The following is a 26549-nucleotide window of genomic DNA, read 5'->3' on the forward strand; positions in this document are numbered from 1 at the left end:
ATTAACAGGTGCCTGTTTTTATTTTAATATTATTTGAAGGTACATTTAATGTAATTTTAATGCATTTATTTATTTAAAGAAAGAGTTTGTCTCAATATTTAGTTTTTATATTTATACATGAGTGAAAAACATTCTCTGTGGTGTCAATGTTGAGGAAACAGCGCCCCCTTCAGTCATATAGTGGTCAGAGGCGGTACTGCAGGCGGAAGTGCCGCACCTGTTGACGAACCTGCTAACAACACCTGGAGCTAAAAACACCTGTGGAGCTTCTGCACAGTCAGAGAGCGGTTTGTGCGGATTCAAGCGGAGAGAAAAACAGTTAATGGATAAATTAAAGAAGGTGCTGAGCGGTCAGGATGATGGAAACAACGACGGTAACGGAATACTGGAGGTAATGGCTGTAATATTTATGTTAGCTTGTTAGCTGTTAGCCTGTTAGGTCATTTGCTCCTCACTTAAAATGTACAAACCGGTTTAAAACTCACACAAACTCCAACTTTTAATATAATGTTAAGTCAACACAGGTTGAACCAACTGTCTCAAGTAATATTTAGTTTAGTTTCCTTACAGACAACTGCTGTTTTTAACCCCTTCAGTAAAAGTCCTAATAATACACTGTGGAAGAAAGAAAAAAAAAGTCCTGTTAGTCATTATGATGAGAAACATTTCAGGGAGAGAAAAAAATAAAAATATATATAAATATATCTAAATGAAAAAATATAATTATTTCAACGCATAGTATCTTAAAATAATGATTAACATTTGTCAAAGTGTCTTATTATCTAGTAACATACATATTATTCCATTATTTTGAGAAAGTTTATCAACATTTTGAGGTGCCAGGTAATTTATTTTTTTTAGAAAGTTTATTATCGTTTAATGTGCTATGTCATTCTTAGTATTTTAAAAAAAGAAGTATTATTATGAGAACAATTATAATAATTTATCATTATATATACAAATAATGATAAACTTTATTCCAAAAATTATAAATGTATCTCAAAACAATCAATTATTTAAGTTACATACTCTTTCTTTTCTTTTTTTTTAATTTTATAGTTATTCTGATGTGCTACGTCATTATTTTCACATACTAAGCCAGAAATGTTATCATTACTTTCATGTGTCTAAATAATGATAAACCTCATCAAGGTGACTTATCTAATATTATGCATATTATTACATTATTCTTGCATAATAAACTCATTATTATTGACATATCTACTCATATTGAGAAAGTGTATGAATGTTTTGAGGCAAGTCTTTTAAAAAAAAATCAAAAGTCTATTATTATTTTGATATGTTACATCATTATTTTCACACACAAAGTTATGTCATGAAATGTTTTGAGATACTGACTCATTTTGAGAAATTGTATCATTATTTGGAGGTGTTATGTCATCATTTTGACATACTAACGCATACGTTTAAGTTTTATTGTTGTTTTTTGATGTGCTACGTAAGTATTTTCAAATTATATCAAAATACATTTGAATAATTTACATCGGATAATTTCAACATGTCGAAGTAATGATGAACTTTCTCAAAGTGATGTATTATCTAATAATATATATATATATATATATATTATTCCATTAGTTTTGTCCTTTTATTAGAGAAAATTCATCGCAGTCATAGTAAAACATGAATTTGATGATGTCACCTCTGCAGAGAGCCAATCAGGCCTCGACGCTGGCCTGGGGGACGAGAATGAAGGGCTTCGTGATCTGCTTCGTTTTAGGCGCCTTCTGCTCCATCCTGGTAAGTGTCTCCATGGTAACCGCCCGTTTGTTTCTATGGTCTGTCTGCCTTCGTGGTAACATCCTGTCTGTCTCTCTGTTCTCAGGGCAGCTGTCTGCTGTGGATCCCTGGTTTCGGCCTCGCTGTGTTCGCTGTCCTCTACAGCGTGGGAAACATCTGCGCTCTGGCCAGGTACCAACCAGAACCACCCAGGACCCAGTCTTACCTGAACCGGGTCAAACAGGGTCACAGTGATAATCCTTATGAACTACACTACATTTAGGGGTGGGCGATATGGTCCTAAAAGATTATCACAATAGGTCACGGTATTTTTGCGATAGCGATATTCTTAACGATATTAAAAAATACTGAAAAATATATAGAAAATATGACTTTTTAGTCTGTATAGATACAACTAAAAATAATACTATTGACTCTTAAGTACTAGCAAATAATAAAAAATAACCATCTATGGGGTCCGGGGGCATTTTTTTTAATGAAAGCATAAATTTGGTGCCTCTCACACATTCTAATGCCACTATTCCATCATATACACTCATCTCATTATTGCATACTTTAATGAAATATTGTAAAGGTGAATAAGGGTTCTTGTATGTTTTATTTAAGGAATCTTATTTTGACAGTCAAATTCTGTGGTGGATTTTGTTAACACACTGTGCTCTTATTTTGAAAGCTGCATGTGTTTAGCGACAGGAAGTAATAGAAGCTTTTTGTGATTTACACAACTTTAATTGTAAGCTAATGTTAGCTCGCGGCTAACGAACGGCATAATGCAACAGTGTGGTCGGACCGTTTGGATCTCTGACGGTCCAGAAAGGTTGATAGTATTTAGTTCAGCGCGTACTAACGCACACAGAGAGACGATGTGGGGACGGGACTGATACAGACAGGTAGGCATGGCAACTCAGTATTTTCAGTGCGTGTGTGTAAGTGTGTGAATGCGCGCGCATGTCTGGGAGGAGGACGGAGAGGTGGGTCGGGTTTTGACTGGATGACAGGTGACAGACACTCTACTGAGCAGAGACACAACGCAGAATAACTTTATATTATGAATAGTGTAGATATACTTTTAGTAGCTTTAGTAGTAAATTATACCAGTATAATCGTGAACGATACGAGATGGCACACCCCTAACTACATTACCCATCATCCCTGAGGACCTGTGTCTGATTTCAGCACCATGTTCCTGATTGGTCCGTGCCGCCAGCTGAAGACCATGTGCGCTAAAGAGCGAGGGTTCGCCACCGCCATCATGCTGGTGAGAACACGCCTCTTTCACACTCCTTCACTTCCTGTTGAGATTATTAACAAACACACACTCACGCACTTTGTCTCTAGGTGTGTCTGGTGTTGACGCTTTGTGCTGCATTCTGGGTAAGGAACACAAACATTTATTTGTGTTTTAAATTTTTTATAAGCATATTTTTTTTAATGTTATTTATAAACATTATATATATTCTTTTTATTTTTTTAACATATTTAATTAAATATTTCTGTGAATCTGTCTCTGCAGTGGAAAAATAATGGCCTCGCTCTGCTCTTCTGCATCCTCCAGTTTTTGGCGTTCACCTGGTAAAACACACAAACACACACACACACACGCACACACGCAGTAAATATATATGTACCTGTCTCACTGCTGCTGTTGTGGTTACAGGTACGGCCTTTCATACATCCCCTTTGCCAGGTAACTCACACCTTTACATACTTCTACTTCCTGTTTTATATTTCCACTATATATTAAATTTTATATTTATATGTCATATTTGTTATGTTGTATTTTAGTCCAATGTTTGATTTAATATGTTAGATATGTTTTATTTTTTCCCTTTATTTTATTTATATATTTACCTTTATATAATTTTTTGTGTGTTTAATCATTTCATGTTCAATTTCTTCTTCCTATATTTTATTTAATATATATGTTATACTTTATCACAATGTAATACATTTTTTATTTTTATACTTACCAATTTATAAATTATTTTATGTTATATTTTATCACTGTATTTTTAAAAAAATTTTTATATATGTTATATTTTTTCCTATATTTTGTTTTGTAATGTATTATCACATGAGATTTAATTATATGTTATTTTATTTTGTCTTTTTAGGATTATGAGTTATTCATTAATATATATTCCAACAGAAATTAACCGTAAGTTTGATATGATATATATATATTTTTTAATTAAATCTTTTTCAGGGATGGTGTCATTAAATTATGTTCGATGTGTATCTGAGTGACGGCCTGTCCAACAAATCAGGACGCAGAACACAGTGCGACGCTTTACCAATCAGATTGAAGACTTCAAATCAGCTGAGCTGTTCCCATGGAGACCAGTTAGGTTATCATGTTAGCAAGTTTCCTGTTACCTGCCAACACTGATCTGAGGACTTTATATTTATATTTTTATATTTTAATGCAGCTGCTCAATTTATGTTCAGTCGACCACATTATTTTAATTTTTATTTAAAATGAATGATTCTATATTAATAATAATTCTAATTGAAGGCTTAAATTCAACAACAAACCAGGTTTATTTTAATTGGAAAGATTTCAAACAAGCATAAAACATCAAGAAAATATCTTCAATAATGAATTATTTAATTTATTCAGAAATCAAAAATCAGAATGTTGAATCTCACTCATACATTTTTTTTGACAGGTTAATAATTTAGGAAAAATATAAACAGCAACATATAAAAAAAACAATGCTTTTTTAATATGTTGCTATTTTTAATTTTTTTTAGCTTCTACTTTTAATGTTCAGATAATTCAATGCAGTATTTATACACTGTATTTTTACTGCTGTTTGTGTATATCTGCTTCGTATTTACTGGATTTATAGTTTTTCACAATCATGACTCATCAGCTGTGAATTTTATTTCTCACCACTTCTGAATGTTACTCTTCAGCAATATTCAAAGGAAAAAGTGAAATATACAGAAGAAAATATAAAGTGTTTGTTTTTTAACCAAATGAAGAAACGATGGTCGTAACCTTTTTATTTCTAGAAAATCTTTCAAATTTAGGTTACAGAGGAAAACAGATATAAAATATCACGCTGAGTGACTTAAAAAAAACATTCAAAGAGCTTTTAATTTAAACAATATAAACACAAATTCAGACTAAAATAAAATAAATAAGTTTGTTTCAGAAACCAAACTGAATGTTTCACAGATTATTGCGATACTGACCTTATTTGGGCAGAATTTATCTTTATAGGTCTTAAGTTGAAATCATACCAAAGGTTTCAAAGTGTCTGTGCATTTACAGTAAATTATCAGCAAACTTCCAGAAAATTTTCAGGACATTGTTGACAAATTCCAAGTAAATTTATGGCAATTCTTCAGTAAATTTTCTTCATTTTTCCAGCAATTTTTTTGGACAAATTTCCATGAAAATGTTATTGATAACTAATGACATATCTATATATTGAAGTTTTTGGTAAATCTACTGTAAATTCTGAATACATTTTCTGGCAAGTATTTTGTAAATTTTCAGTAGTTCTACGGTACATTTCCAGTAAATTTCTAAAGGCATACTTTTACTTTGGTTAAAAGTATGCTGCAGGTCTATATATTTCCAGTCATTTTTTTGCAAGCCAATTTCCAGGATTATTTCTGGTAAATTTCTAGTAAATTTCAAATAAACTTTTTGTAAGTTAAATTTCTTGTAAAGGGAAGTTTGTAAAGAGTACCTCAAGGTTTAAAGGCTCTGTCAATTTCAGGAAATTTCAGGGATTTATTTAAATGTTTTCACACTTATGTTCAGTAGTTTTCCAAAAGAAGTTCAGCTCAGATCTTTTGGAAATGTGTTTTTTGTCAATTTTTTTTTTGATGATTTCAATTTAAAAACTGTACCTTTTTTAAAAGTGAACATGTATATTTGGGGAAAGTACAAAAAAAAAAGGTCAGACGACAGGTACATTCCAGATAAATGTTTCAATTTAATTGTGGAAATAATTTTCACATTTGTCTTAACAATTACAACATAATTGTGAACTTATTAATAGGAAGAGGAAGTCTGTGGAGAGGAAAAGTCTTTTATTTTGAAGGAGGACTTTTGTTTGTCGTGTGTTTATGATGGCTTAGTAAACAACTGTCCTTTAACCACTTAAACCAGTTCCAGAAACATTTCACTGTTGGCCTTTTCTGCTATGTAACTTTATAAATGTTTGATTTTATTTCTTTCGAACAAATGTAATAAATATTTAAGTGTTTGAAAAAAAACAAAGATGTAAAGTGTGTGTGTGTGTGTCTGTGTGTCTGTGTCTGTGTGTGTATGTATGTGCTGTTTACCTGTCCATCCTCTTTATGCCTGTTAAGTCTGTAAAGCCTGTAATCTCCGGTAGCTGATTAAAACACACACACACACAGCATGCAGGTGTCATGTGTCGCCGTGTGTTTCCAGATGTTGACCCGTTCTCCATTACACGCCGCCCTGAACACCTCCTGACATTTAGACGTCCATGAGGATGCCTCGCTCACCCGGCCCTCGTCGTATTGGTTCACCAATGACCAATCGATTTGTTTAGTCGTTTCTATGCTTTATTTTAACTCTAAAGACTTGAAATCCCCCTGGTGGACACCAGTGGTAATGTAACGCAGAACTGACCGGACTATATTTTTGACAAACACTTTCTGGAAATTTTAGTGCATTTCCAGGCTTTTCTTCCTGAACACTGAAACATGATTAGCAAGGTTAATGCTGTGAAAAGTTCCCAGTTTGGTTCAAATTTAGTTACTAACATAAATACTTTCTGATGTTCAGAGAAAGCAGAAGAGTAACGTCAGGCATTACGCAAAGCCTGGCGGGACGTAGCTCACTGGAGAATAAGCTAATAGTTAAAAGGATGCCGTTTTGTTCAGGGTATGCTACGAAACTACTTCTTTGAGGTTTCGGTCTGAAAACCTCCTGGTTGTAAAACATTGTTAAAAAAGTCAAATGAATGTAAATGTTGAAAATGACATTAAAAAGTGATGTTACTTGGTAGGGCTGGGCCATATGTATATATATATATATATATAGGGATATGAATTTTTGGTGATCAGATCCCTCTCGCTCCTATATATATATGTATATATATATATATATATAGACTGAATATCGATAAACAATTTATATCCCGATATTTTTTTCACAAAGTGAGATCAAATGGTCAGTCAAAGTCAAATATGACATGTCACAAGTAGTTTTATTGAAATTGTTTATTTAAGTGAACATAAATACTGTATAACAGGAGTACCTTTTAAAAAAAAATCAAAAAAACAAAGTGCCCATTTAAATAAATAAAAAAATCTTAAATAAAAATAGCCTATGAAATGAAATAGGCCAATCTCTTCTGAAGTAAATATATTTATATCAGAAAAGAATAACGAACATTACAAAAGAACTAAATATGACAAACCCTAGTGAGGGCAGCCTAACCAGGAAGTTTTCAGCCCGAATAAAGAAAGGGAAAAAAAAAAACACTCCAAGGAGTTGCTGTTCAGTTTTCTGAGATAAGTAACGTACATTTTTTTTTTCTGCTAGCCAAAACTAACATCCCAGCTAATGCTAACATGATTTAGCAGCGACTTCTCTCAGTCAGGTTGAGGTGTTGAGAGGCTGTAGTCAGTGATCAGATCCCTCTCCTCCTCCACACTCCAAATATGGTCTGCTTCCTGTATCGGAAACAAGATGGTGACGAATGTAACACAGAACTCGATGCTTCCAATAGGTGACACAAACCAATAGGTGATGTCATGGTTACTACGTCCATTATTTATACAGTCTATGGGACCGTTTCTGCCATTGTGCTTAAATGACTTAGTTGCATTACCGCGGGGCTCCACCAGAGGGCTTTGAAGTCGTGTAAGTTCAACAAAAACGAAAAAGTGCTAAAGTCAGTTATTGGTGGACCAATCAGACGAGGGTCAGCCTCGTGTTTCTTTACGAAGTTTTGAACTAAACTTTGCGGTAATGTTTTCCGACTCTTTTTTTTTTGTAAAAACTTGATGTTTCTTCTGTTTATTTTTTTGTTTGTTCTCATGATAAAAAAAACCTCCTTTTTAAAGATCTATTTACTTGCTTTTCACCCCAGAATGCAAGTCCCGTCTGTTTCCATTTTTTTTTCTACAGGAGAGTTTTTTTAAATCATCTGTTAAAAAAGATTCTTGATTCTGATTTAAATTAACAGATTTCTTTTTATTCACTTTCACTTTACTCGCAGCTACTAATGTAAATCTGTGTGTTTTTCTCTCACGGTTCATGTTTCTGACATTTGTTCTCTAATTTGTCACATTTTTTAAACATAATTGCAGCCAATAAAGCTTCAGTGAAATTCAGACTGAGTGGTCGAGCGAGCCATAGTCTGTGTGAGAGAGAGAGAGAGGTAGAGTCAGACAGAAATCCTCTGATTGTTTCATTCTGACGCTGAGCAGCTTCACATCAACACACAGTCAACTCTTTATTATTATTAATAATAATATTAATTTATTATTATTGTCATTGTTATTATTATTATTATTTAGTGTAACTTTAATCAACACCAATTTCTCACATTTTGTTTTTGGAATATTTCATCTCTTCAGAAAAGTGTTGTGTGTCTCAGGTAAGTTTATTTATTTTATGTATTTATTATAATAATTATTTAAGGAGCATTTATTATTATTATTATTAATATTATTATTACTCTGATATTGTCAAAGGCATTTTTTTTAAATTAAAAAAATACTCTCAACTAACTATTAACTATATAATTCAGGGTCTTGGATAAATGTGGTGTTTTAATATTTATTTTTTATGAAAGGCTTTTTGTTGTATTTATTATTATTTTTATTATTATTTCCTCTCTTCATGTCATCTCCTTTGAATTCATCCACAGAAATTAAAACCTCGGCTCGCTCCAACTCCCGGACTTGATAATTGAGTCATTATCTAATTAGAATAAACAGCAGTTTACATTAAAATATTTATTCATGCATCGCTGCACATCTATGTCTAATAATATTCTGTGGTGCAAATAGTTCAAAAACAAAAATATGCAAAATTATACAAAGAATTATTTTAAATGTGATTTAACACAGCTATATATAGATATATTAGATTTATCATTTAAATTATAAAAATAAATACACATTTAATCTAAATGATTTGCAATCTAATAGTAGCAATAATTCTAAATATACTTATATATATATATATATAATAAAGTGTTTCTTTGTAAATTATGTTCACACAGTGATGCAAATGAATACATCTGTTATAATTGTTTATGGAGGAAAATGAACATTTTGTTTGTATTTCAATGATCAAGTGAATCTCTTGAAACTAAATTATATATATATATATATATATATATATATATATATATATATATATATATTCTAATAAAACTAGTGTTAAATAAACAGGAAGAAGCAGAGAAAATATTAACTCCATCACGTTACCTTATTAAGATTATTTAATATATCCATGACTGGTATTTTAAAGCTGTTAAACATAAAGTAACTGAATTAAAATAACTATTTCAGAATGAAGGTGTTTGTTCTGATGCACAGAATGAACGGGCAGTCGACTGTTTGTCAAACCCTCAGAAACAAGATTTAAACTCTGCTGGAAAACAAAATATCCTGGCAAATCCTGTCCGACATCGGCACAAATGTTCACAAATGAATTCCTTCGCTTGACTACAGCAATTTAAAGCAAATAATGAGTCAACAAAGTGCAAATACTTTACTTTCTTTATGTGGAGCTTCAACAATACTTCCAAAATGTTTGTGTTAAAAATATATATAAATATATAATTAAATAATGTAAAATTAAAGCCATGTCCTTCTGTAGGCTTTTTTTTTTATTTTTCTGTAAGAAAACAGAAAGTTGCCTTGATTTTATGTTCAGCAATATGATTGGGGGGGGGTAATTTAACAGTCAAAACCATTAAGCAATTAAATAATACTGTAAAAAACATCTATAATGTCCCATTATATTCATTTACAGATTTCAACTTCTGTGGTTAATATTTGTAATAAAAGTAATTTACCTTTTATATGGCATTTGCACTTAATGTAGAGAAAACAAGGAAAACCCTGTAAAATAAAACAGTAATTTCTGGAAAATAACTTTTTAGATTGTTTTTTTACAGTGTATACAATATTTGTTTGTGTGTGCAGATGAAGGTGGAGGGGTTACAGGAGGACGGGGAGTCTGGTTCTGTGTCTTCAGCAGACCGGTCCATCGTAACCGCCAGTGCCTCAGGTGCGGTCCGTAACGGCGGGGCGGTGTGCAGCCCCGGCTCAGCTGAACGATGCATGTCACGACTGCTGAGTGCGGTAGAGAGTGAGCTGCAGGCCGGCCGGGAGAAGGGCGACCCGACAGAGAGGGAGCTGAGGGTGGCGCTGGAGGACGCCGAGCTGTGGAGGAAGTTCCAGCACATAACCAACGAGATGATCGTCACCAAGAACGGACGGTAAAACCAGGAGCAGGATCTGTTTCTGTCTGTTGTGTGTCTTTGTTCTTTACGTCACAAGATCAGTGGGTCCACCAGTGGGTCATTAGTCCACCAGTGGGTCATCAGTCCACCAGTGGGGTCCTTAGTCCACCAGTGTGTCGATAGTCCACTAATGAATCATTGGTGTCCTGGAGGTCCTTAGTCTACCAGTGATTCATTAGTCCAAAAGTGGTTAATTAGTCCACCAGTCGTTCATTAGTCCACCAGTCATTCATTAGTCCACCAGTGGGTCCGTAGTCCACCAGTGGGACCATAGTCCACCAGTGGGACCTTAGTCCACCAGTCGGACCTTTGTCCACCAGTGGGACCTTAGTCCACCAGTGGGGTCCTTAGTCCACCAATGGGTCCTTAGTCCACCAGTGGGTCCTTAGTCCACCAGTCGTTCATTAGTCCACCAGTGGGTCCTTAGTCCACCAGTGGGACCATAGTCCACCAGTGGGACCTTAGTCCACCAGTAGGTCCTTAGTCCACCAATGGGTCCTTAGTCCACCAGTGGGTCCTTAGTCCACCAGTCGTTCATTAGTCCACCAGTGGGTCCTTAGTCCACCAGTTGGTCCTTAGTCCACCAGTGGGACCATAGTCCACCAGTGGGACCTTTGTCCACCAGTGGGTCCTTAGTCCACCAGTGGGACCATAGTCCACCAGTGGGACCATAGTCCACCAGTGGGACTTTAGTCCACCAGTGGGTCCTTAGTCCACCAGTGTGTTGTTTGTGAACCTTCTGTTTAGTTTAAAGTTTGGCTGAACACTAGGACTGTAACAGAAACCACATCACCTCATGTGACGCGTACCGTGGGGTAGAGCCTGTTACGATCATCATGGCATCTTTTCCCCCTTTGTTTTATTGTTTGTCTGACCTACATATGGTGCATATGGTGTACAATCTAAAAAGTAAACTCAACATTAGCTCAGTGATCATAGAGAAGTTATAGTCTTTGACTGTCTACCATCCTTGGCCTTCACTTTCATCACCCTCTGATTCTTGCGCATGTCAGACTCCCTCGTCCGTATTTCAAGACAGATCGGGTGATTTACTGACATCACCGCAAACCCCTGATGCATTTTACGTGAACACACTGAGGACAGTCCGCCCCGGTCGACAGTCGCACCAGGCAGTGACAGGGTTGATGGGGTTGCTGTACTTTTTTCACTGCAGTCACAAAAATGCATCACCAAGCGACGCTGGGCGACGTGACGGCAGCAGACTTCAGACCTGTAGGTCCCTGGTCAACCAGAGGGTTGATACTCCACCTTGCCAATGTGAAAGACGGTACAAAGGTTCAATCCCTCTATTCACAGCTGTTGAAGCTGGTTGAATTTGAGTTGGAGCATCGGTTAAATAATGAAACATCTTTTTTTTTTTCTTACTTTCAGCCGTTGGTCCAAACTGAAACTCAAACCAGAGTTTAAAAAAAAAAGAAAACCTGCGCCTTGATGGTGCTGTTGTCTCTGACTTTCATTAATGTGGATTTATTTATTGTTGTCGCTTACCAACTTAAGAGAACAAAGAAACCGTTTTCACCCGGTTTTAAAAATGAGACAATGAACCATACGATCTTGAAAATAAATTCAGAATTACTCAGCTGGTTTTGAAACAACATGTAGACCATTGGTAAGAAAATATAACTCAACATTTTAAATTATTACATTTTTTTTCTTAAATACTCAGATAATTGTACAGAGTTTGGTTGGTGGCTCGTCGGACTGGAATTTTGAGTTTAATGTAAAAACATCATAATCACTCTCTGTTAATGTGTTTTCACTTTGTTTCCTGAATATTTTGGAGATAAATAAAAGCCCTGCCGTCACTCGGTGTGTGTGTGTGTGTGTGCGGCTGACTCCGGATCAGTGATCCTATTAATCGGGGTTATTCATTAGTCTGGATAACGTTGCCGTGGTGTGTGCGTGTGTTGTTGGCGTGCTGACCGGTCACGCCCTGCGGCGGGAAAACACTCCATTCACACCTGCAGAACGCCACTTCAGCAGCTGTTACTGATGGAGAGCCCGTCTGTAGGTGGACACACATGTTTATTTATTAAATCACTTCAATCAAGTACTTGTACTTTACTCGAGTACTTCCTTTTTTTTATATATATACTTCTACGGCATAATATTGTTCTTTTACCTCAAAATAAGATTTTACACACTTATTATTATTATTATTTTAAATAAAATGTAAGGTTCCCAGCAGTTTCTATTTTAGTTTCAATGATTTGTCAGAAAAAATCATTTTACTGCAGAAACATTTGATTTAAGTAAAATAACAAATAGCACATAAAACATAAACAGTTTAAACATCATTAAAATATAATTATTTTATTTATGTGTGTATTTATTTGTGTGTGTGTGTGTGTGTGTGTGTGTGTGTGTGTGTGTGTGTGTGTGTGTGTATGTGTGTGTGTGTGTCTGTGTGTGTGTAGATAGAGGACAGAAAAAATAAGTTCATTCTTCTGTTAATTCATTAGAAAACAAAGAAAGGGCTTAATTGAAAGAATTAAGATCTTGGTTATTAAACCATGAGGAAGATAAAAATAATCTTGAAGTAAATGATACTACCAGCCGACCAAATAGATATAATAAAAAACAGTTAAAGAAGTAACAATCAAATCAAATCAAACTGAAAAATAACTAAGAGCAGCAGGTGACCAAGAGAATAATAAGACATGTCTGTTTAAACCAATAATTGGAGTAAAAATAAAATAAGTTAAAGTAATTATTAAGAGCAGACGTAAGACCTTCTAAAATAATTAGAATCTATGTGAATCATTTTCACATGGCGTTTTAAAAATGTCTTTCTTTCTTTCTTTCTTTCTTTCTTTCTTTCTTTCTTTCTTTCTTTCTTTCTTTCTTTCTTTCTTTCCTTCTTTCTTTCTTTCTTTCTTTCTTTCTTTCTTTCTTTCTTTCTTACACTACACTACATCACTATATGCAAGCGACCTATACTTTTACATAGAAGTTTGAGTAATTAGAAAGAGCTTTTAAAAAATGTAAATATTTGTTTACATTAGTTCAATTTTGATCCATATGTTACACATTTTTTTTTTATATATAACTATTAAGAGGCATTTTTTAAGATATGTATATCTATGTATAATTTTTAATTAAGGTGTCAAAAAAGGAAGTTTAAATCATTAAAAATAGGTTTTGAAATATCTTTCTTTCTCTCTGTCATGATATGCAAAAGACATAGACTTGAAAGAAGTGTAAATAATTAACCCTCTGAAATATGTGTTTTATTTTAAATATCACCAAATATACATTGTTTTTCATGAAAAAAAGACTGTAAAAACAGACATTATTGTCTCAGTGGTTCATTGGTTATGATCATTTAAGTGTCCAAAACATCTATGACATCTATTCACTGAAAATCTGTTTACACAGAGCAGAGAGGAGAGGACAGGAGTTTTTTCTCCTTTCCTTGCTTTGTTTTTCCATCTTGATGTCATGATGAAGTCATGTGATGTGATGACACCAGTGTGATGGTATAAAACTTGAACGTGTGGTGTTTTAATAACCAGCTGTATGTTTCTGTCTGTGCAGCCGGATGTTCCCGGTCCTGAAGGTCAGCGTGTCCGGTCTGGACCCCAGCTCCATGTACTCCTTCCTGCTGGACTTTGTGCCGGCTGACAGCTGCCGCTGGAAGTTCGTGAACGGGGAGTGGGTGGCTGCCGGGCGGGCCGAGGGCCGCGGCGAGGGGCGGGGCCATGGTGGCATCTACATCCACCCAGACTCACCTAACTTTGGAGCTCACTGGATGAAGGCAGCTGTTACCTTCAACAAGGTCAAACTCACCAACAAAGTCAACGGAGGAGGACAGGTGAGACATGGAGGAGGACAGGTGGGACACATAGGAGGACAGGTTGGACACAGAGGAGGACAAGTGAGACCAGGAGGAGGACAGGTGAGACACGGAGGAGGACAGGTGAGACACAGAGAAGGACAGGTGAGACACAGAGGAGGACAGGTGAGACCAGGAGGAGGACAGGTGAGACCAGGAGGAGGACAGGTGAGACACAGAGGAGGACAGGTGAGACCAGGAGGAGGACAGGTGAGACACAGAGGAGGACAGGTGAGACATAGAGGAGGACAGGTGAGACACGGAGGAGGACAGGTGAGACCAAGATGACAGACACAGAGGAGGACAAGTGAGACCAGGAGGAGGGCAGGTGAGACACAGAGAAGGACAGGTGAGACACAGAGGAGGACAGGTGAGACACAGAGAAGGACAGGTGAGACACAGACGAGGACAGGTGAGACCAGGAGGAGGACAGGTGAGACCAAGATGACAGACACAGAGGAGGACAGGAAAGACCAGGAGGAGGACAGGTGAGACATGGAGGAGGACAGGTGAGACACGGAGGAGAACAGGTGAGACACATAGGAGGACAGGTGAGACACAGAGGAGGACAGGTGAGACCAAGATGACAGACACAGAGGAGGACAGGAATGACCAGGAGGAGGACAGGTGAGACATGGAGGAGGACAGGTGAGACACGGAGGAGAACAGGTGAGACACATAGGAGGACAGGTGAGACACAGAGGAGGACAGGTGAGACCAAGATGACAGACACAGAGGAGGACAGGTGAGACCAGGAGGAGGACAGGTGAGACATGGAGGAGGACAGGTGAGACACGGAGGAGAACAGGTGAGACACATAGGAGGACAGGTGAGACACAGAGGAGGACAGGTGAGACACATAGGAGGACAGGTGAGACACAGAGGAGGACAGGTGAGACATGGAGGAGGACAGGTGAGACATGGAGGAGGACAGGTGAGACCAAGATGACAGACACAGAGGAGGACAGGTGAGACCAGGAGGAGGACAGGTGAGACACAGAGGAGGACAGGTGAGACACAGAGGAGGACAGGTGAGACCAGTAGGAGGACAGGTGAGACACAGAGGAGGACAGGTGAGACACGGAGGAGGACAGGTGAGACACAGAGAAGGACAGGTGAGACACAGAGGAGGACATGTGAGACATGGAGGAGGACAGGTGAGACACAGAGGAGGACAGGTGAGACATGGAGGAGGACAGGTGAGACACAGAGGAGGACAGGTGAGACACGGAGGAGGACAGGTGAGACATAGAGGAGGACAGGTGAGACACGGAGGAGGGCAGGTGAGACACAGAGGAGGACAGGTGAGACCAAGATGACAGACACAGAGGAGGACAGGTGAGACCAGGAGGAGGACAGGTGAGACACAGAGGAGGACAGGTGAGACATGGAGGAGGACAGGTGAGACACAGAGGAGGACAGGTGAGACCAAGATGACAGACACAGAGGAGGACAAGTGAGACCAGGAGGAGGACAGGTGAGACACAGAGAAGGACAGGTGAGACACGGAGGAGGACAGGTGAGACACAGAGAAGGACAGGTGAGACACAGAGGAGGACAGGTGAGACCAGGAGGAGGACAGGTGAGACCATGATGACAGACACAGAGGAGGACAGGTGAGACATGGAGGAGGACAGGTGAGACACGGAGGAGAACAGGTGAGACACATAGGAGGACAGGTGAGACACATAGGAGGACAGGTGAGACACAGAGGAGGACAGGTGAGACACATAGGAGGACAGGTGAGACACAGAGGAGGACAGGTGAGACATGGAGGAGGACAGGTGAGACATGGAGGAGGACAGGTGAGACCAAGATGACAGACACAGAGGAGGACAGGTGAGACCAGGAGGAGGACAGGTGAGACACAGAGGAGGACAGGTGAGACACAGAGGAGGACAGGTGAGACACAGAGGAGGACAGGTGAGACCAGGAGGAGGACAGGTGAGACACAGAGAAGGACAGGTGAGACACAGAGGAGGACAGGTGAGACATGGAGGAGGACAGGTGAGACACAGAGGAGGACAGGTGAGACACAGAGGAGGACAGGTGAGACACGGAGGAGGACAGGTGAGACACAGAGGAGGACAGGTGAGACACGGAGGAGGACAGGTGAGACACGGAGGAGGACAGGTGAGACCAGGAGGAGGACAGGTGAGACATGGAGGAGGACAGGTGAGACCAGGAGGTTCTTTCTTTCTTTCTTTCTTTCTTTCTTTCTTTCTTTCTTTCTTTCTTTCTTTCTTTCTTTCTTTCTTTCTTTCTGTCACTATATGCAGGCGACCTATACTTTTATATTGAAGTTTGAATAATTAAAAAGAGGTTTTAAAAAATGTAAATCTTTATTTACATTATTTATACAAAAATCTTTTTTTTAATTTTACTATTAAGACGCATTTGATATGTATCATTTTTAATTAAGGTGAAGAGAAGTTTAAATCATTAAAAATAGGTTTTGAAATATCTTTCTTTCTTTCTATCTTTCTTTCTTTCTCTCTGTCATGATATGCAGAAGACTTAGACTTGAAAGAGGTGTAAATAATTAACCCTATGAAACATGTATCACCAAAAATGCATCGTTTTTCATGAAAAAAAGACTGTAAAAACAGACATTATTGTCTCAGTGGATCATTGGTTATGATCATTTAAGTGTCCAAAAGTAAAGCTGGGACGAACGGTCACGTGACATCTATTCACTGAAAATCTGTTTATACAGAGCAGAGAGGAGAGGCTGGTTTTTTTTCTTTTTTTTATGAAATATGTCTTTATAACTGTGTTATTCTGCACAAAAGGAATGTTTGAGTTGTTCCTAAAAAAATAAACAAGTGTAAAAGCGGCAGTATTCTCTGCTCCGAGGGTGCTGAAGGCGCTGAAACCTGATAACTGATATCTAACTTCTCTGCTGCTGTCACACTGGCTCTCTGTCCCTCTCAAAGTGTTCAAACCAACAAACTACGGAGCATAAATCTTGTGTTTCTGTTCAGGTGTTGTGCAGTGCAAAGATCTGCTCTACGGAAGATGATTAGGGCCACACAAAAAAATATTTGAGTTCTGACTTTATTCTCAAAATTCTGACTTTATTCTCGATGTTCTGACTTTATTCTCATAATTCTGACTTTAAACTCTGAATTCTGACTTTATTCTCAAATTTTTTTTTCATGTGTGGCCCTAATCCTCTTCCGTACTTCCGTAATCTTCCTTTGCTATCACCGCTGACACATGTTAACATTAGCTTCAGCAAACGATATAAGTAAATGTAAAATATCCTTAAATAGCGTTGGGTGTAGAGTTATGATAAGGAAGTTTCAGTGCTTCATTTTAAGTCTTTTTACATGTTTTTTAAAAGTCTTTTTAAGTATTTTTACATGTTTCCAGCTATTATTTTGTACCTTGTAGAATACATTCTCATACAAATCAATGATTTCAATTTACCCGAACTTTAAAATGTCACAATGGTAGCCAATATTTTTTCTTTTTCAAGAAGTCACTTTCTCACTGAAGTACCCTCTCAAAGATCTTTTCTATGTTCTCTTCTTCCCCTCTCACTCTTCTTCTGTTCTTCCTCACCTCCTTATCTTCTTCTTCTCTGCATTATCCAGCTCTCCGTGTCAAAACGTCTCCCCCTCCTCCTCCCTCTCCTCCCTCTCCTCCTCTCCTCTCCTCTCCTTTCCTCTCCTCCTCTCTCTCTGTATTGTATTGGAGTGGGCGAGAGACTACCGCCTCTAATTAACCACTTCAGTCCCTCTCCTCGCTCTACTTCACCTGCTCGCCCCCTCGTAACCACGGGAACGGGATAAACAGCTCTTAATTGGCCGGCCGCGGTTTAATGCACTTCCTGTCGAGAGGCCTTCACACACACACACACACACACACACACACACACACACACACACACACACACACACAAACACTACAAAAATTGGCAATAATGTTGTTTATATTTACCCCATTATCCCTGTCCAAACACACACACACACAGACACACGCGCAGTAATGCAGAGCTGGAACAGAGAGCTCGGCCATAATGAAATAATTGCTCAGCTTATTTGTACATTATGGTAATTATGTTTTTTACTGGGAAATTAATTTACCCATCATGCTTCAGATGGACGAGAGAGACAGAGAGGTAAACTATATTCAACACACACACAAGCACACACGCGCTCAGAGGTTGGCTGGGTCAGCCAGCCTCTCAATCTGAATAGAAAACAGTTTGTTTTTGTGTGTCCGCCTCTGAGAGCTGGGATTGGTTAATTGGGGCTCGTTAGTGAGGGGGAAGAGGAGGAGGAGGAGAGGAAGGACAGATGGATAAAAGAGTGTTTTGGGCCAAAAGACAAAGATGGCTCCACTCCATAAATACAAAAACAAAAAAACTACACCTGGATCTGATTTTTGTTTTTCATTCAGTCACAATCGCTTTCCAAACTTCACTTGAGGAAACTTTGTTCAGCTGTTTGTTTGTCAATATAATTTTGAGGTAGTTGTACATCACATTTGTTGCTTCTTTATACTTCTACTGCTGTACATTTATCTGACAGCTTCAGATATTAAACTAAATATATTAATTATAATAACAAAAATAATAATATTAATAGTATTTCTTTTCTTTTATACCTTTTGTGTTGGTATGAAGAACTTTTACTTGTAACACAGTATTTCTACACTTTAGTAGTACTACTTTTACTAAGTCAAAGATCTGAGTACTGAACAGATGTCAACAGATGTAAACAGCACGTGTTGAACAGGTGTGAATAGATGTAAACATGTATTTAAACAGGTGTCGATAGTGTAAATAATAAAAAGGTGTGAATATATAAACGACTATTTAAACAGGTGTGAATAGATATAAATGACTACATCTACATCTATTCACAGGTGTGAATAGATCTAAATGGGTATTTAAACAGGTGTGAATAGTGTAAAAATGTATGAATAGTATAATATTATTTAAACAATATAAATGACTGTTTAAACAGGTGTGAATAGATGTAAACAGGTATCCAAACAGGCGTGAATAGGTATAAATGGGTATTTAAACAGGTGTGAATAGTGTAAAAAGGTGTGAATAGATCTAAATGGGTATTTAAACAGGTGTGAATAGTGTAAAAAGGTGTGAATAGATCTAAATGGGTATTTAAACAGGTGTGAATAGATCTAAATGGGTATTTAAAGAGGTGTGAATAGATCTAAACATTATTTAAACAGGTGTGAATAGATCTAAATGGGTATTTAAAGAGGTGTGAATAGATCTAAACATTATTTAAACAGGTGTGAATAGATCTAAATGGGTATTTAAACAGGTGTGAATAGATCTAAACATGTATTTAAACAGGTGTGAATAGATCTAAATGGGTATTTAAACAGGTGTGAATAGATCTAAACATGTATTTAAACAGGTGTGAATAGATCTAAATGGGTATTTAAACAGGTGTGAATAGTTTAAAAAGGTATGAATAGTATAATGTTATTTAAACAATATAAATGACTGTTTAAACAGGTGTGAATAGATGTAAATTACTATTTAAACAGATGTGAATATATGTGAACAGGTATTTAAACAGGTGTAAGAACAGATGTAAACAGGTATATCAACAGGTGTTTGCCTCTCTGTGTGTCCTCAGATAATGCTGAACTCGCTCCATAAGTACGAGCCACAGCTTCACATCGTGTGTGTGGGCTCCCGCCACCGTCTCGTCTCCAACGTTTCCTTCAAAGAAACTCAGTTCATCGCCGTCACCGCCTACCAGAACGAGGAGGTGCAAACACACAGTCACAGTGTACGTGTACACACTAATGACAATAACAAGTAAATAAAAATATTTATATTTACATCCTTGTTTGCAGATCACGGCTCTGAAGATCAAATACAACCCGTTTGCTAAAGCGTTCTTGGACGCTAAAGAGAGGTGAGTTCTTTGGGGACTATTTTCAGTGGCTGATTAATCCACATTTCACCAAACTCCATTTAAAAGTCAGGCATTTTAACAGGAAAGTAAAAACATTTCATACATAATTAAGTATATTTACTCAAATACTGTCCTTACCTTTTATACTTCAGTATTTCCATGTTCTACTACTTTCTACTTCTACTACATTTCAGAGGGTTTTGTACTTTTTACTTCACTATATTTGTCTGATGTCTTCGGTTACTTTTCACATTAAGGCTTTTTATCAAGCAACATGTGATAAACTCATACATAATACATAATAAATACATAATAGTATTTGTGTACTTTGTGTACTGCTGATACCAGTTTGTAGTATTTGTAGCTGACTGAATGCTTAGCATTTTTCCCCGGGATACAAGAGGAAGTTAGCATCAGCAGGTGATTAGAGAGTCATTTTGAGCCGCCGTCTCACTCGATTGGAGTGATGGTGTCAAGTGTGACACACACACACACACACACACACACACACACACACACACACACAGGCGGTGTTATAATAACGTTTGATTTATCCACCTCAGGAACCCAGGGGGACGAGGCTTACCGGAGTCATCAGACAGCCGTGTTGGGATTCAACCATGTGAGTCCAAACACTTTTTATATTTATACTATATCTAAATCTATGTACATAATTTATTTTATATTTGTATTTATGCACAAAACACAATTGATATATGATTTAGTTGGAAAGGAGAATTTATATGTAAATACAATATTGTACATATAGCTAAAAAAAGATCAAATTAAAACATTTAAAAAGAAAATATCCAACATTTACATTTATTTATCTTTTAATTGTAAAATTAAACATTGGTTTACAACAAATGTATATTTTTTCCGCAGATTATATTATAAATAGTTTAATATATTTACAACGAAAAGAATACAAGTAACTAAAATATTTTTATTTTCCTATTGTGTGTTATTGGTACACATTTTGTCAAATATGTGACAGAACATCATGTTCATCATATTTTTTTATGCTTTTATTTTATAATAATTTGAAAAATATATTATACAATTCTATATTATTATTTTAAAACTATTTAGAATATAAAGAAGTGTCACATGTTTTTTTATTTGTATATAACAATAAGAATTAACTGTATAATGAACTGTGTAATGTTCATTTCTTGTCAATAACTTTTAAAAAAAGAATATAAATAATAATTATATACAACAAGTAGATATTTATTTTTTATTTCCTGTTGTGTGACAGAGCATCATAGATATTTTAATGTTTTTAAAAAATATAAAAATCTAATATGCAAATAATAAAATGTTATATTGATTTTTGAAAAACATATTTAAAAAGTAATGTAATGTGTCACATTTTTTCTACAGATAACAATTACAATCAAAACCATACATGGTATTGTTAATTCCTTACGACTTCATACAAAAAAACATATAATATTATTAATAATAATAATAACAATATACTACAAATAGATGAAAGTAAATAAAAAATTTGATTAGTATGTATATATATTTTTTGCGTACAAAAAATATACAAATTCAACTGTAAAATGTGTGTGTGTGTGTGTGTGTGTCAGGCTGGTCGCTGTGCTCAGCCGGAGGAGGCGGAGCTTTTCCTTATGGCAGCAGCCTCCCACTAACAACACATCATCACCACGGTTACAAGCACCACGGTTACCCAGGCCGACACACACCTTACCCCACCCCCTACCTGCCGCACCGCACACACTCCTCAGGTAACTGTGTGTGTATGTGTGTGTGTTTAATTTATTTTCATATTATATATGTCTACATATATATACACATCTATTTATTTACTGTATTAACATAGAAACACAGACACGGACACACAGACAGTAGGAATCATTTTGTTTTCAGACACAATCCTCTGTTAATTCTGGTTTCATTTTCATTGTGATATGTTTGGAAGAGACTTTATCTGTCAATAATAAATCACATTGTCACAATCATTTCATGGAGAGAGGTAAAAGATATTTTATTCAAACTTTATAAGCGACCTGTGTATATGTGCGTCAAACATCTAGCAATATATGTAAAATATAAATATATACAATATGTACAAACACTTACATAAATGTATACGGCCCTACAAAGCCGAACTGCAGTAACTACATTTTTGGTTGAAATTGAGTTATAACTAAAACTGAACTCCAATATGTCTGTTTTAGACATACAAAGTTTTCAATTTTGCGTTATTTTAGAGAAATAATAATGTAAAAATTACAGTAAGTACAAAATCCAACTCAAAAGTAAAGCTAAACGTTGACTGTGATACAGTGTAGCCTTGTATTTCTTCATTGTGTTGAATAGTGAAGACAAGAATAATAGAAATTATGAGTCTACTTGATAGGAAAATTATTATCTAGATAGTGATAAAAATATATTTAGTGATAAAGATAGTAAAAAAGTTAGATAAATTATATTAAAACTAGAATATAACATTACTTTATAATATTAAGTCTAAAATACACAAATTTTAAATTTTAATAGGATTTTTAACAACTTTCAAAACAACATTGTAGTTACTGCACTCTATTTGTGCATTACTATTAGAACATTTTACAGCAAAACCAGAGTGCAGTAACTACATTTTTGGGGTCAAAGGTCAGATAAATCGTCATGATTTTTCATGATTGATCATCAATACAAGTAGAAATAAGTGTCATATCACTTATCTACCCATTTGGCTGTCCAGTTAAAACATTAAAAAACTTTAAAGCAGTTTTTCTCAGTTTTACCCTCTGTGTAGTTACTGCAATTAGGCTTATATACCTCTATATTTATTTAATGTATCATACGGAAACATTCATATACTTATATGTATTTACATATTACATGTAAATGACATTACATTTATAAGCTCTTATATCAATACATTTATTTACTGAATAAATGTTTATACAGTTCTATATTTATACAAAGATATTTTTACAATATATTTACAAACATGTATCAACATTTATATATATATACAATGATTTATGTACATTAATTTATATATATGGAATGTACTGCGTAATATAAAGACATCTAATATACATACATTTTTCCAGTATATTACTTTTACAATGTATACATATTTATTTTCTATGTATATTCAAATGTCTATGAATCCATTTAGAGTATATATGCAGCATTTATATATATACACATTTCCATTTATATACCCATTCAGTTTCAGTATATAGCAAACCATAATTTATATAAAAACATTTATTTCCTTTATAAATATAGGCACAATTTTTTTTTTTGTATATACAGTTAGAAAATACATTAAAATAATCGGCGTGTCTGTCTGAAGGAGTTCAAGTGTTGTCAGACGGATGGAGCAGCTCCTCCCCTCGCTCCACCTCCTCAGCTTCCTCTCTGTCCTCCTCCACCTCACTCCCCCTCACCAGCAGTGCTCCTTCATCACAGGCTCATCCTCCTCCTCCTCCTCACAGCTCCAGGTGAGGCTCCGCCCACCATCCGCTGTACATAACGCTGCTTATTAAACATATATAATAATATCTCTGTGTGTGTTTGTGTGCAGTCAGTATCCCTGTCTGTGGACGGTCGGATGCAGTGAGCTAAGCCCCACCCACTCGCCTTGCGCCGCCCTCCATGGACCAATCAGTGGCGAGAGCCTCATGCAGCCGCCTGGGCACGGTCGAGTGGGCGGTACCGGGTGGCCACCTGGCCCCACCCACTCTTTCTGAGGAGGGATGGGATTGGCCGAAATGGAAGTGAAGAATACTGGTCGCCACGCGACAACTTCAACTGCTACAAAGTACTTCTGCTTATTCAGCCTGTCGCGTTCACTGGTTACTGGTTACTAATGAGTTCTACTGGTGGTGGCCACTGGTAAACACTGGTGGCCAGTACTTCCATCTCTATCTGTTGGTGATTGGTACAATCTACTAACATTAGTCATCCTGCACACATCTCTCGTTTTGCCAACCCATGGCAACTTTTGAATGATGAAATTTTAGCATGTGCTAAAGAGAGTGCACCATCCATCAGACCCATAGACTGTATAAAGGGGCAGGTCACAGGACAAACTATCGCTCTCCACTGACTTTGTATTGAAAGAAGGTGCCTTCTTGACTATTTTGTCCGCTAGCAAAAACACATAAAAATGGTCAAAGCTGCTGTGTGGCTCAATGTACTATAACTTTAGTTTTTTCAATCAGACGAAGCGAGAAACTGAACTTTTAAGAGGAAAAAAAAAGGATTTGAGCTAAGATTAGCTTGCTAATGTAGAGCTAACATTAGCTTGTCCTTGCCAACTTGCCCTTTCTAAAATCATCAAATGATATGCTTGAATCTAAAAGTTTTAAAAAGTTAACAATAAATATGCTGAGTTTCAGGATTGTCACTGTTGATGTCTCATTAAGCAGTTTATAAAAACTTAGTTCTGGGTTCTTTAAACTGGTGGTAATATATTCTACCACACAGCAACTTTTCACAGTTTTTCAGTGTTTTGCTGGTGAACAACATTGTCAAGGAGTCACTTCTGTCTTTCAATATAAAGTCAAAGGTTTTAATTGATTGCACTCTGTCTCTATGAGTGGTTTGAACTTGTTGCTTTATCACTGTAAACTTTATATTTATTATACATTTTTGTGTTCTTTTTTTCTCTTTTACAACCTTTAGACCCCCTGGTGTGGTTGTTTGTTACTGCAGACTCATTTATGTAAACACAGATTTATAAACACGTTTTCTCAACGGAGTTGTTTAAAAGAGAACTTGTTGTTGCCTCTACATTTTCATTTAGCTGCTGGCTAGATAGCGACTTAGCTCCATGCTTCATGCTGCATTGGTTACACTAAAAAAGCCCAAAAAGTTGTCACTCTTCTAGTGAAGCAATGAGCCTTCCTACGCTGTGAAAAGAGAGTGAAGTGGGTGGATGAAGCATTAAGTTGTTTAATTTGACAGAAGCTTGCTAATTAGCAATGCTAATGGAAAGCTAGATATTAGATATGGGAGAGAGCCTCATTTTCTGAACCAGTTTAGAATGAACGTACAGAGCTAACTAGCTCACTAACTAGCATTAGCATCCATGAGTGTAAGTTCTGGCAGCCAGTAATGTTAAGTCAAGACAAGGAGTACTAGCCTATCACAGCACAATCTTTGTTTTCGTCATACGAAAATGGGCGTGGTTTTAGCTAAACTGTGTTGGAAAAACGATAGACGCAATCATGTTCACTGTAAACTAAATGATACAAGTGTCCTGTGATGAAACTCGTCACTGCTGGTGTTATTTTTTATTACAGAATATTTAAATATCATCCTTTTGTGGTTTGAAATAGTTTGAAGTTTGCACTGAACCTGCAGGACAACGTGGGGCTCAACAGTGACCGCCGACCTTCTGATCCACTCTGCTTCAATGAAGCTCATCCATGAGTCAGTAAAGAGTTTTAAGAACCAAACCAAGCAACAATGAGATCATTCAACACCATAAGACATTACATTTTTATTTTTAATGTATTGTACTTTATTCATTCTTTCTACATTCTTTTCTTTCTTACCTTTTTTACTTATTATTTATTTGTTTTTTAAATGTATTTTATTCATTCTCTTCCACTTTCTTTTTCTTTCTTAACTTTTTAATTTATTTTTTTTACTTATTTATTTTTTCTCTCTTCCTTTCTTTTCTTTGGTTTTGATTGTAAGTTCAGGTGGGAGGAAGAGGACACTGCTAAAAAAAAAAGGAAAATGTTTGTAAATACTGATGAAAAAGATGCCTTATTCAAAAATTTCACATTAAATATTGTTTTTTTCAGTAATCAGAATCCAGATCAGAATGTGACGTCACTGCTGATCTCGACACAGTTCACTGATCTCCCACATCAAAACCTCTAAACCCCTCCCAAACAGACTGACACTTTAATGTTATACTATTATTGTAAATATATATTATAACATTTTAATGACTCCATGTGCAGTGACACTCTTGGTGTTGTAGCGCCCCTTGCTGTTTCTCCTGCTCATGTATATATATGTATCTGTAGAGCCACGAAACACGTTGATATTTCATTTGGATGTAAAAAAAGGACACGACCTGTTCAGATTCATTGGTTATTGTTTCTCTTCTTCAAACACAAAACGATTTAAAAATAATAACCTGATATCAGATATCTGCTGCATGAAGTTTATTGTTGATGAGACACAAAGACTCATACAGAGCAGTCAGTCAAGAAATAATGAAATAATAAATAATAAAAGCATGTTGTGGATGTAAATTATGTTTTTCTGTTTTTTGATATGTCTGCCGTGTTTGTTTATTCTCTAAACTTGCTGTTTGACTTCAGCATTAAATACAGAAGCATTAAATTATTATTAATATTTTGGCACAAAGAGTTATATATATATTACATTCTATGTGTTTTCATTTGTAATTTCTAACTTTTGATTTAGTAAAATAATTTCAAAGTAAACTCCAGAAAAGACTTGTGTATTTAATATAACATTTTATTATATAACAGAATAAATGTGCCATCTATCTCAGTATAACCAGTAGAG

The 26549-nt window shown here is 36.2% G+C and overlaps 2 protein-coding genes across 2 annotated transcripts; both read left to right on the plus strand.

Annotated features, from left to right (window-relative positions):
* The first annotated feature begins 212 nt into the window (after window positions 1-212).
* sft2d2b (SFT2 domain containing 2b) lies at window positions 213-6190 on the plus strand. Its single transcript, XM_059327565.1, has 8 exons — window positions 213-391; window positions 1672-1761; window positions 1847-1932; window positions 2938-3019; window positions 3100-3135; window positions 3275-3333; window positions 3419-3448; window positions 3968-6190. Exons 1-8 carry the CDS (start codon window positions 323-325, stop codon window positions 4002-4004), a joined length of 489 nt encoding a protein of 162 aa, XP_059183548.1. The 5' UTR covers window positions 213-322; the 3' UTR covers window positions 4005-6190.
* Window positions 6191-9921: 3731 nt separating this feature from the next.
* Window positions 9922-26237, plus strand: LOC131962984 (T-box transcription factor TBX19-like). Its single transcript, XM_059328104.1, is given in 8 exon segments — window positions 9922-10217; window positions 13800-14076; window positions 19719-19853; window positions 19942-20003; window positions 20567-20625; window positions 21602-21760; window positions 23311-23494; window positions 23578-26237. Coding segments are annotated over 8 exon segments (1338 nt in total). The 3' UTR covers window positions 23744-26237.
* Window positions 26238-26549: the final 312 nt, after the last annotated feature.

The sequence above is a fragment of the Centropristis striata genome, chromosome 24 (genome assembly GCF_030273125.1).
Source record: "Centropristis striata isolate RG_2023a ecotype Rhode Island chromosome 24, C.striata_1.0, whole genome shotgun sequence".
NCBI lineage: Eukaryota > Metazoa > Chordata > Actinopteri > Perciformes > Serranidae > Centropristis > Centropristis striata.